General features: G+C 33.6%; 1 protein-coding gene across 1 annotated transcript; it reads left to right on the forward strand.

The window, feature by feature from the left end:
- The first annotated feature begins 230 nt into the window (after nt 1-230).
- LOC134851797 (uncharacterized) lies at nt 231-12,563 on the forward strand. Its single transcript, XM_063868029.1, has 5 exons — nt 231-288; nt 752-1,394; nt 7,649-7,762; nt 11,859-12,024; nt 12,361-12,563. Exons 2-5 carry the CDS (start codon nt 947-949, stop codon nt 12,533-12,535), a joined length of 903 nt encoding a protein of 300 aa, XP_063724099.1. The 5' UTR covers nt 231-288; nt 752-946; the 3' UTR covers nt 12,536-12,563.
- The last annotated feature ends 716 nt before the right edge of the window (nt 12,564-13,279 follow it).

Below are 13,279 nucleotides of genomic sequence, written 5' to 3' on the forward strand. Positions count from 1 at the left end.
TTTTTAACGTATGCCAATCAAAAGTAATTCATTGTCATGAACAAAGCTTATTATGTACTAAACTTGCCTACAATTTTGAAAAGCAACGTTTTACAGATGAAAAAAAATAGTGATTTGAGGTGCTTGTAAAGTTTGAATTTCGGCCAGAAGTCCCGTCGGCTTGTTGTCCTAGACCCAAAACAAGCAGTTTGATTTTAAGTGGTTGAAATTTCTCAGAAATACAACGTGGAGAATTGCGTGTAGCGTCGTGTTTAAGTCCCATCAAAACTATTGTCGTCTAATTTGCCGGTGGCCTGTCTTTTTAATGGCCGCATACCTTTCGCCTGGAGGCGGAGCAATAAGCAGAATGGTCCAAGTGCAGAATGGGTCCAAGAGCAGAAAAACAGAAAAATATTGACTTATATTGGTTTATACGGGCTAATTGATAAAACAATTATTGGAATTTTCAAAAAATACCAAGAAAACGAATAAATTCTGCATGAATTGACTAATTTCATTAAGTTTTTTGATTATAAATTTTTTTGAAAAATTTTTGATTAAATTGCTCAAATTATGCATAAAATGTTCGTTGCTTTGCTTATATTGACGTTTCTGATAATTAATTTACCGATTCGCTGATGTTGATCTTGTTCTATTTTTCTGCTCTTGGACCAATTCTGCTCTTAGTCCATTCTGCTTATTGACTGGCCACCCGTTATACCGTTACTGAATACTAAACTGCAACTCAATGCTCATGTAAATATTTGCTCAGTCACGCATCTGAATTTCAGTTTCTGAAAATTTCGTTCTTAGTTTTTCTTTAATTTTTTTAAAATTATACTTCGTAGACTGCAGACTTAGTTTACTTTCATAAGCTTCATTCATTTGGCGACTAGTTTGACACATTCTTCTTATGAGCAAAACACGAGTTAAATTGTTTTAACAAAAAGGTTCTCATTGACTCAAAATGGGTGAGGTTCCAGAGCCAAAAGTTAGCATGTTTGAAAAGTCATGCCAAACGTGCGACCTGAAACTAAACTTAAAAGCTTGTGGTGGATGTTACGCCGTGTTTTACTGTTCCAACGAGCATCAAAAGGCCGACTGGAAATCACACCGAACCTCGTGTAGAGAAATGCAGATAGCAAGTTTAGTTCAAAAAGCAAGTGAATTAGAGGACGTAGTTGTGCTTTTGGAAGTCAAGAGTGCGGAGGGTTATGGACTAAAAAACCACGTGATTCATCATTTTTTCAACACAAAGGCGCAGGCAGTGGACTATGTCGCAGAAAGATTCAAAACGAGTCAAGTAAAGTTAGATTCAAGAAAATTGACAGAGATGCCGTTTTTGACAGAGATACTGGGCTGGACGGAGTGCGAACTGTACGTCAATCCGAAAACTCATGAATTCTTCCAACCAGGTTATATGTTTATTCGTATATATGGTGAAAATTGAAGTCGAGCTAGATTGTCATAGGAGTTATTTGACTCGAGGGGGGAGGGTTGGTGTAAGATCTCTCCCCTTCAATTCTACTTGCCAAATTTTTCCGAGGGGTCCCCTTTTTGTTTCTATTATACGCCAACCACTCATGGCTGACAAGCCAGCTCATAGAGTAATTTCGGATGTACAACGTCTGTTTGTCACGCTATCTATTTTCGGCTGGATAGATTCGTGCAACTTCTTAGACCAAAATGAATCTTAATCTTACTCTTACATTTCCTAGTCTCAATTGATCTAGAGATATACTGGTTTATTGCGAAGTCAGAGGAGAGAAGAAGTTCACTGATTTCAATCAATCCTTATTATTTCTCTGACTGAAACAGAAATAAGTTCAGCTTTACAATTTATCGGATGTACAACGTCTGTTCGTCACGCTATCTATTTTCGGCTGGATAGATTCGTGCAACTTCTTAGACCAAAATGAATCTTAATCTTACTCTTACATTTCCTAGTCTCAATTGATCTAGAGATATACTGGTTTATTGCGAAGTTAGAGGAGAGAAGAAGTTCACTGATTTCAATCAATCCTTATTATTTCTCTGACTGAAACAGATATAAGTTCAGCTTTACAATTTATCGTGAGTTTTAGTCATGGATATTTTACAGTAAGAAATAACAAGGTATGAAATAAATACTTGTTTTAAACTGGTTCCACATAGGAAACAGGAGTAGAATGTCCTAAGGAAAATAAACAATTGAAACTTAATAAAATCATTTTCAAAATGCAAGTTGGATTGCAAGGAATTCAGGTCGCTGGGATTAATTATGAACGCAGAGGTAACAACTCCTCTAATAAAAAAATTGGCATTAGTAGAAAACCTACAAACATTAGCAATCGAAAGTCAGATAAAAAATTTCAGAATCGTATACCCTATTAGACCAAATACAACCCAAACCTGGCGCTAGAAGCCATGTTTTTTAGACCCTCACTGAAAATAATGAGAAAAACAAGTTTGAAAACATGAATAACTGTGTAGCAATCAGGAAAATGATAAAACTAGTGGCCAAATTTGCAGAGAATAAGTCTTTCGACCAAAATTTTCAACTGAAAGTGAATGCAACGCATCAACGGTAGGACTGAGAGCAGCATTATAAATTTAATATTTCGACACTTGAGTATCAATTTATAGCCAACAAAATTTCTAAACACCTATGAGGAAATGTACTTAACAACCAAATTGGATGTACCAGCATTGAAGCTCCATGAATAAAAATGGATTTTAATTGAGTTTCCTTGTCAGTGTCTACAAAAGTGTAAACAAATCGATGATAATCATTTAAAAATGGAATATAATATTATTACTTTTGAGGCAACAAAATCCTTTTATCATGCATTATAATCGATTTTTTTTTCAATTTTGCGGACACTGACAATAAAAGTAGATTATAATCGATTTTTTCTCCATTTTACTGACATGCGAATTTCAACACACATAAAGTCTTTTCTACGTTTTAAACTTAAGTTGGTTATGTTGGTTACTTGTAGTTCAATTTAATTTTATTTTCGCCCAACTTTGATATTTTTGTTACTTTTTTATGTTACTCAAAAACTGAATTTTGTTCCTTTCAACAATTTTGTTAAATTATTAGAAACTTTGGGGTGGGGGTAAAGTTGGAGGTGGACTAATCCCCTTTCCATTGGGAGGGGAGCAAAGGCGCAAACGTTAGGGGGGTTGACGGAGAGCAAAGGTGCAAATGGCAAATGTTAGGGGGGAGAGAGCTTAACAGAATCATTTTGCAACTTCGGTTTAGGTTTAGGAATGGATTACTCGCTTTGCAAACTTTCCGCATAACTCATTTGATAAGTGCAGAAGTTCTTGCAAAAGTTTCCACGACGCGCGAAACATAAATAAAGTGGAAAAAAATCCACTGTAATGTGATTTCCTACTTGTTATAAAAACCATTATAATGGATTCCAAATGAATTATAATGCATTTTGTTTTGGCAAGAAAAAAATACATTTAAATCCATTTTTAGTCCAATTTTGTTGTCTGAACGTAACATTGGAATCGATTATATTTACAACACTTTAGACCACGAAAATCCATAATATTCAATATGTTTTCTTTTTTATTAAATGCGGGTATTAGTAATAGTTGAGCTGGTAAATCACTCCAACCTTTATCCTTACGGAAAAACAATAACAGTATTTAAAGACCGTTAGGGCATTTAAACACAATAAACGCATCCAGAAAATCAAAAACTGTGCAACTCAAAATACTCCGATGAATTGACAGATTTTAATAATCATTTTTGTAACCAATTGTTGGAATCAAAAGTAATTCTAATTGACGAACACTGGAGAAACCATTTCAGCCCGGTAATAACAGCCAGCAATTACGACGAGTTTGGTTGAACATACAGAATGCTACCTACTCTAATGAAAAATATTGTAATTAGTACAAAACTTCACTGGCTTTTAAATTAACAATTCTATTTTGAAGAAATAAAATCAAAACTATTGTTAGTGAAAAAAATTTCGAAAATAATAATAGATCTATCACTAGGAGTTTTTTTGTGTGTCTAAGAAATTTTTTTAAAAAAATTCTTTTTTGGTTTTTATTTAACGCTTCTCAGCTTCACGGTTATTGTGTGCCAGTAATTACCGTTTTTATTTGTTACAGACTTGTTCCCCAAATTATTCATATTTTCTGTGCATTGGTTTAGTTTCACAGATTCTCTGTTTTAGATATAATCTTATTAAGGTTTGTTTGTCTCAACCTTCTGTTTCACATCCAAAACTTTAGTCAAGCTATCTTGGGTGAAGAAAGTTTCGGCTGCTAAAATTTTAAACTTGAGAAGTAGATCTCGTGCATGATCATAATTGATGCAAAAATTTGATTGTCATAGCACATTTTGATTCCCCAGGAAATTGGTCTGTTCAGTCTGTTAACTTGGAACATGAGTAGAGTTTGAAAAAATGCTAGCGAAAATTTTTTGAGACTAAACTAAATATTGGAAAAAGATAACTCTTGTTTTTAGTGTACCACATGGCTCAAACAGCATATTGATTTAGTTGCAGTAATCTTTTTGTGTAAACATAGTTAACTTAACTGGAAAAGTAAGATTTTTGTTTTCTAACACTCCGATTTTCCTTGAATGATTTTTTATACGGAAATAACTCTTTTTTGTGAAGAACTCTTTCTAAAATTTCTTTGCTAAGCAATATCTTCATTTTAATGAAACTCAAAGACAAATTGGACTTATTTAAAATAGGCAAATAAATTTTCTATTGTTTCAACCATTGATAATCTTTTAATTATTGATCAGTTTCCTGCACATAAGATGCTTTTATTGCCAACAAATCGTCTTAATTCATGTTTCTGTTGACTTTGTTTTTACATTTTTTACTTAGAAAAAGAAAAAGGAAGCTTAAAGGTTTCAAAAAGTACCTCATGGAACGCCCTGAATTCGTATTATACAGTCAGATTTTAAGTATTTAATTTTACCCGTTGTTTAGAATCTCTTAACAAGTTCTTCATGAGATTTGATGCTTTCTTCAAAAATCATACATTTCAGTTTTTTTAAAATAAAATCATGATAAATTGTCTTGAAAGTTTCGACAAGATCAAGAAACCATGTTTTCATAAATCTTTTCGGTAAAATCGATAAGTGCATCTGTTGCAGAGTTGTTCTCCTGAAATCTGAATTTAAAAAAAGTTCAGCAACGAAGTTTGTGTTTCCACAATTTGTTTCAAAACAAGCGTTCAAATAGTTCTGTGGCGTGTTTGTCACCCAACACGGTTTCTAGTTTGATGCCATTTTTCTTTGAAATCGAATGATATAAATGCTTCTTTATGGAATGATAGAAATTGGTTTGCATTATGGTTTTTAAAGTTTTTTTTTGTTGCGTTCCAGTTGCAAGTTTGACCAAATGGAGGTAGAAAACGTGTGTTCCCATAGGCCCTGGAGATTTGATTAACAGTAACTTTTCTACAGCAACGATAATTTTTTTCTTGCGATGCAACGGAAATTGAACAATGCTGTTTTTTATTTCTATTTTCGTTTTCGTGGTGTATGTATGTGTCATCAGCATTAACTGTTTTTGAAAAAAAAATGATTCAAAAGAATTGCTATTTAATATACCAATTGTTTTTTTTTATTTAGCTATGAAATACCATAGTTGAGTTACTATTTGTCCCTAGTTGTTTGTTTATAAAACCACATTGTTTCGGTTGACACTCCAAAGGCAATATGGTTGGGCGTTTTGAAAGTGTACTCCCGGAAGAAATCATACAATTTAGAACCGGACGTTACAGATCTCGTTCAAGTTTTTCGGATGATTTCGCTCGAAGGAACAAAACTTCAAATGGGTAAAATCTACATGGAAAGACGCCCCGCAAATTCATTGACTCATCTTAAGCTTCCCAGTACTCATCAATATTGGTACGGTGAGCGGTGGTGAAGTGGTTACGTCTCCGCCTCGCAATCGAAAGGTTGGCTCTTTTCCAGTTCCCCCCCTTTGATTTTTGTCTGAAATCCATTAGATGAAAGTCTATTTAAAATGATTTTTGATATTATAAACTGCAATAAAACGTGTCAGCGTGAACAGGTGAACAAATTTCTACAACATTTCTTACATGCAAAATGCCGTGTGAACAATTTATGCACAGCTTTGTTTTGTAATTTTACGAGGGGGGTGGGAAACTGGAAAAGAGCCGAAAGGTCGCATGTTCGAGGCCCACCATGATCCGTGCTCGTTGCTTGAGGGTGAAACAACATTACCCAGCCCAGAAAAATAACCAAAAAAATTAGTTGCATGTAGTTCTTAAACAGGGGCACAACAGCGGTTCGCCGTGATAATCTGTACAGCTCTTATGTTGGTCCTTTCCCCGTGGATAAATGGTCTTAATCTACCTTAATTTATTGATATGGACCCATCAGAACAGCAAAAGCAAAATTAATTTTTTAGGGCAAGAAAGAAACTTCAGACAACAAACTAAAAAGAAATGAAAATACAACATCTTAGCATCTCTAAGAAAATAATTTAGTTTGCAGCAAAGCATTAGAGAAGTAACAACGTACCAGCCAAAATATAAAACACTGGACAGAAACTTCCTTACCTATATTCCACTGAATACAGAAAAAATAGTCGGTTTGCTTTCACACAAAAGCCCAAAACTAAGGGGAACTAGACCAATTAGACAAAGTGGCTTTGTCGCATAATAGTGAGCACGCGACACCAAATTGTACCGCTTTTTTTAAAAAAAAAGAGATGCAGGAGCCACCGGCACAGCCAATATTATAAAAACACCGGAAAGGATGTAATGGAGGAGAGGAAAGCAGACGAGAAAATAACAAAACAAGTAGACGATATTCAGAATCAATTAATTCAAGGATTCAGCAAAAAGATTACGGAAAAACAAACAAGATGTGTGAGCTTAAAAAATGAAAAAAAAATGCTTATCCTACAATTTCCATATATGGAAAAATGCTTATCATAGAGATTTCATACACTTTTCAGTACGTATGGAATTGTATGGAACTGTTTGGCAAGAAGTTTTGCATATATGGAAATTGTATGATAAGAAGTTTTGGTCAACCCGGGAGACAACACGGTAGAAGAGCGGGAGGAATCCCCACACAGAATTGAAGTACCGTTTTTTAGATAAGAAGCTCATTTCGAAGCAAGATTTTGAGCGTAATTGTCTAAAAAAACCGCTCAAACCGCTCATATCTTGCTTCAAATTAGGTGAAAAATCTCGACTCGGGCCCAAGAATAAAGCTGAGTCACAAAACTCATCCAATTTTGAAGCAAACTGGGGAGTGTAGTTTGATCAGATTGATTTTAACGAGATAAAGCTCATTATTTATACTACATTTTTAAAGTAACGTGATCATTTATGTTTCGGCTTTGCAGGCCGACTAGCCTGGTTGAAATTGCAGAGCCACAAGTTAAGTCTTTGAGACTAAGTTTTTATGCACGCAACGTCTGTCGACATTTTGTACCGATAGAATATAGAGTCTTCAAATAGATCTAGTTTTTAATCACTGAATTGAATAACGACTAAATTGTGTCGCATTTGCTAAAAATTATATTACTTTATTTTGTTTCAAGGTTGTGGTTCATTAGTAGGCGTCATATTAAAATATGAGACTAAAAGGGTATTAATTTCGACCTCGGAAGCTCTATTGTATCCGCAAATTGAACTGTCATATTTTGCTCCATTTTAGGCCATGACTTCTGGACGTGTTCCGGTTATAATAATAGGATGACTCAAGGTCAACCTGGAGGAGAGCGGACTCTGAATTCAACCGCAATCTATCTCGGAGTATCACTCACGACAGGTGAGTAGACAAGGAGTAGACAAGATTCAGATATCACAAGGAAATTTATGCTCTCGTTTCCATATAGCCCAAGTGTTTTTCAGGCGTTAGTAAACTGTACCAAATTGGTAAAAATTGAAGTTGTTTCTAGAATTTAGAATGATTCCTACAGGTATCAGGCCAGAGAACTGAAATTGTTCGTGAGAGGTTAGATTGAATGAACTCAAACTTCTCGCAGTTCTTTAGTTTTTCAATATCTGGCCTCTCAGCCAGATAGAGATAAGACTTATTAAAACTAGATTTTCCGTCGGATGACTAGATGGCTATTAGAAACAATAAGTTTTTAAAAACTTATAAACTTATTAATCTTTAAAGAGGGGAACACTGTTTCACCTCCTCTAACTATTACAACAAGATAGTGTTATTCGACATATTTTTTCTAGGAGGAAAAACAAGCTATGATCAAAATTGATTCGAGAGTAGACTGGACTATCTGCAGCAAGTATATGATGCTAATATTACTATACAAGACCTCTAAAACGTTGTATTGCAATTTTCGCATTTTAAAAAATTCAGTGGGGTAGTGCAATCAAATTTTTATCAATCAAAATTTATCTAAACTAGTATCGAAAGACTCACAAAGTTGTAGCAACCTTAGAATGAGAATATTTTGGAAGCTGCTTAAAATGCTGTTAATTCTATCAAATTACCACAAGTTACCCGTTCAAATGAAATATATACGCCAGTCTTTGTTGAATTGAATCAGGCGGCTGATTAATCAATTTACAACCTCATCATTGCTATTTACCCTCTCGTTCTTCAGAAAGAGTTGTTTATGTAAAATAAAAAAATTGAAAAGTTTAAACTATTATATGCATAGACCTTGTAGTAGATAAACAACAGCTATCTACTGCATCGAGAGAAATTGTGACACAAATCAGGAAACGAAGTATCGAGATGTAAATAAACTTCGACATGCAATATACGCTGTTGCTTGAGTGACATAAAAACCATGTAGAAAACAAGCACATTAGAAAAAGTTTTTTTTGCCAAAACATAATTTTTGATTTCTAGTTAACTTGTTTCAATGACAAAAACACAGAAATACATTGCTCACTAGCGCTTTAATTTTCAAATACAGCTCGGAAACATATAAAAAACCTGTGTTATTTCTAGTCTAAGCGAATCAGATTTGTTTTGAAATAATTGTTTTGACAATCATTTAGTGTCAGAATTGTTTTTTAGAATTCTTTTGCAATGAGTAGATTAAAAAAAAATGAAGCCGTGTGTGAGTTTTTTTATGGTAATGGCCGAGCAATTAATTTTATTTTTCGTAAATTGAATTTTTTGTGTTTTTTTGCAATGTGTGTTGTTTTCGTCTTTTGCTTTGAACAATATGAAAAAATTCGGAAGTCTTTTGAAGATTAAATAAATAGAAAACGCACTTAAAACTTTCTCTCAATTTTCTCAAATGGTTCGGTCTTTTTTCTAAGCTTTTCTAGTTTGATTCTATCAGCGGAGCGAAAAAAAAACAGCGGTGAAAAAGTTTGTTGAACTTTTTTGTTTAAACTTTTTTTGTAGCCTTTTTTGCGAAACTTGCAGTGTTTCCAGAAAGTCTTGATTAGACACTAAGCATTACCATATACTTATGCAAATTTTGACATTTTGATTTTGGCATAAGAATATGAAATGATTGAAATCAGCTTTTTTAAACAAAAAGTCTACTTGAATTCATGTTCAGTTGTCACCTGAAACAGATTTTTATCATAAAAACATGCATCATTGAAACCTGAAGCGGGGCGATACATCAATCAAATTCTGACTTTTCTAATTTTTCAAGAGAAAATACCAATATTTTGCCCATTTTACGCAAAGTTTATTTGCTCGGATATGTGGCAGGAACACTATAACTTGACAGATCTTTTATCCGATACAAAATGTTGTTTGTTTTTATTGCTCATAACTAGAGCATTAAGATAACGGTGTACTTTGTGGTAGAGACAAACTGCACTTTGGAGAAAAAGTGGCACTTCGATGGAGTTTTTGTACAATTTTATGCAGAGAAAACCAGAAATTCAGAGAAAAAGAACACATTTTAGACTGTTTAGATGACTTTGATTCTTGCGCAGATTTTTTGGAAAACTATTGTTAATATTGATACCTTTCATTGTTCCGACTTTTGAAGAAAACAAAATATTTATGCTCAGTGTGGTTTTTTTAATCGGTCAATTTTTGCCGGTCGAATTAAAAGTTTTCAACAAAATTTTTATACCTTTTTGAAGATATCGACTTCCTGAGTTCAAACTTAAAAAGATATTTTACCTCCAATTGCTTTTTTTAAGTTTTGGGGGTTTGAAAATTGCCAAACTGGCCATGTTCTGGACTAAAAAATGCGCGCTTTGAAGAATTTATCTATATTGCTGAGATTGTAACGCAAATTATTTAAGGGTGGCGGATTATCCGGCACAACAAAATTGTTTCAAATTGAATTGCGGCTAGCTAATTGATCGTATTAATTTTGTACGAATGAACACTTCACACTTTGTTGTTGTTCAAAGTTTATAGGTTTTTAATATTTTTTTCCAAAAACTATTCGATATGAATTAAGGGACAGTCGGAAAATTCAGGGCTTTGCCCTGATATACTAGCAGTCTTGTTGATTTGTAATTTCTCACACCCATGTTTTGCTAACAGGAAGTATGTAATGATCATTGAACAATGTTACATTGATGTAACTTTGCAGCACTACGTCAAGAATGACTCAGTCAAATTCATGAATAAACTGACATTGATCATAGACTGAACCAAAAAAGGTTTTTTCTCCTTATTTGGTTTACAATGTTCTACCTTTAATTCTACTTATAAGACCATAGCCAGGGTGGTGAACAAACTGTGTTCTGAACTCAATTGTTTTTCAATCTTCACATCGTAAAACTGGCCATTGAGAAAAAAACTGCATATGCATAGGTGTTCGGTAAAAGAATACGTATACGGATTAGAAAATCAAATATTTAATCTTATGCAATTTTTTTCAAGTTTTGCTGATGCACTTTTTGCGTTTTAGCCTAATATTGCATAAGTGTTCGGTAAAAGAATAGGTATACGGATTAGAAAATCAAATATTTAATCTTATGCAATTTTTTTCAAGTTTTGCTGATGCAATTTTTGCGTGTTAGCCTAATTTTTAGCCGCTTTAGTTAACTTTGCAATTTAAGCATCACAATGAATAAAGAATTGATAGGTGCTTTTTTAATCTAAAAACTGGGCTGTAGGATGCGGGCAACTAATAGTACCTTTTTGCTTAAACTTTTTAATACCTAGACTGTCTCAAATTGCACTGCCTAATTGAGGCATCCATTGACTCGACCTATCTGGCCTTTTAATGTCCTTACATATCAGAGTTATGTAAATTTACAATTGTCTGTTCAATAATTGTTCCGAGTCTTTAAAAAATGGGGAGGAACTTTGAATTCGGCTGTGTTTTATTTATTTTCCCACTCAAAATCAGCTACTACAAATATTCTTCGGAGAAAGTTGAGTAATATATCATTTAGAGCCCTTTTCGTCGGTATTCGAATGACATCAGAAAAATTCCCAAAAAAGCTTTCCCAGTGTCGAGAGAAAACGGTTTGAAATTTTAGATTTTTTGTCTAATTTCAGGTGAGCGAGCAGGCTTTAATAGTTTTTTCGATAGTTTAAAAGCTTACAACTTCTTAATTTAAGCGGTAAAAAACAGTTTTACTCGACTAAAAATAGTTTGTTTTAGCGCCTTTCTGGAAACAAAAACGTCAAAAATTCGAAAAAAAGCTTATTTTACCTAATTTACTTATTTGCTAATTTGCCTATTTTACTATAACTGTCAATATGCCTAAGCTCTAGTTTTTTTGTTGAGATTCTTTTATGATAACATGCATAAAAACTAAATTGAAAAAAACTTTTTGTTGTGTTTTTTAGGACTTTGACTGGAACCTTCTGTGCTACTTGCACAGGAACCTGCTATCCTCGTTTCTGATATGGAAACGATTTACTATTTACAATTATTATACAATCTATTTATTGGAATTTTGAATATCATCCTCTAATTCTGATTTTTAGTGCTTTTTCTTTGTGCATTTAGTAATGTCCCGCTTCTTTGACGCAATTGGCACTGCATTCTTCATGGGCAAGAGAAATGGACGATATGTGACTGGGAATATGCTATATGGGGCCCTGCTCATGATACACGATGCGACTGAGAAGGCCGGCTCAGAAGATGACAGCCTATTGATCAAAATATTCAAGAAGTCAGAATTTATAGGCTTATACGCTTGTTTAGTCAGTTTCTTCGAACTTGCTGAAATAATGTTTTCTAAATTCCATTTGAGACGAATCTTGCTAGTGCAATCAGGCATAATAAAAAATATCAGTGACAGCAAGTGATCAGATTTGAATACCTTTTTAAAGTTGCAAATAGCCTCTTGTTTTTTTGTTCTGTTTATTGTTGGACTTCAGAATGTTAGCAATGTAGTGGTTGTTTGTTTCTGCGAAAACAGTTAAACCTTTTTCTATGTTTTTTTTGTCGGAAACTTTGAAGATCGCTGCTTGGGGTTATTGTTTGCTAGCACCACTTTTGTTATCAGGTGGGGACAGAGTTACGCAGTGAACAAATGGACCCCCGAATGCAGCAATTGTCATGACCTCAAAAGAGCAGGAGAAGTCTTCTCTCACGAATTTGACGAAAGTACTTCAACTGGCAAAGCCATCCACAATTATGAATACAAAGATCACAGACAGAAATTTGAGAGAGCGAAGTAAAACCAAAACGGATTGAATTACAGATATAACTATAGTGTGAATGTGGCTTATACTTAGGATAGCGCACTAATCTTTTTGAAAAAAAAAACGATTAAAAACTATTAGACTCAGAAACGACCCACAAATTACGTAAAAAAAGACTGAGAGAAAAACTCAATAATCAAAATCAATTCAAAATACAAATAATTATCATCAAATCATCAATTGCAAAAAAAGAAAGCGTAAATAATTACAAAAGCTAGAATCATTGAAGTTCAGTTGAGCTAAGAACGCAGTGGACTTATGTTGCATCGAAACTTAACGTTCATTGATCATATTGAAACAGACAAAACACGCAACTAGTTTGTTTCAATCTTCCATCACAGACAACACTCTCTCAGCTCTATGGTGACAATCAATGATTCAGATATTTTTTCAACCGATAAATAAAATTGACGGTTTTTGCGGAGTTTCTAGAGAGATTGAAAAATTTTTTTTTTGGTATATTAAAAAATGGACATCATAAATCAAACTAGCTTACAAGTCTAGAGTAAAACTCGCACTTGATACCACGCGCAAAAACCTTTGTCTGGGATTTTTCAAAAAACAAAAAAAAAACATTTTCTGTTTGTTTTTCAAAGTGTAATGACTATTTTGACTATTCAATTTATAAAAAATATGGAAAAATTGAAAGTTTTTTTAAAAGTCCAAGTTACAGCTGCAAAGGGTTTTATAATTTTTCTTATTTTAACCACGGTGTTCTTT

Source organism: Symsagittifera roscoffensis, chromosome 7 (genome assembly GCF_963678635.1).
Source record: "Symsagittifera roscoffensis chromosome 7, txSymRosc1.1, whole genome shotgun sequence".
Taxonomy (NCBI): domain Eukaryota; kingdom Metazoa; phylum Xenacoelomorpha; order Acoela; family Convolutidae; genus Symsagittifera; species Symsagittifera roscoffensis.

What these genes read in the sequence shown, in the direction of transcription:
- LOC134851797 (XM_063868029.1), top strand. Translation starts at nt 947, where the DNA reads ATGGGTGAGGTTCCAGAGCCAAAAGTTAGCATGTTTGAAAAGTCATGC. An exon ending in TCATGAATTCTTCCAACCAG is followed by an intron (nt 1,395 to 7,648) that starts GTTATATGTTTA and finishes GCTCCATTTTAG; the next exon opens with GCCATGACTTCTGGACGTGT. An exon ending in CGGAGTATCACTCACGACAG is followed by an intron (nt 7,763 to 11,858) that starts GTGAGTAGACAA and finishes TTGTGCATTTAG; the next exon opens with TAATGTCCCGCTTCTTTGAC.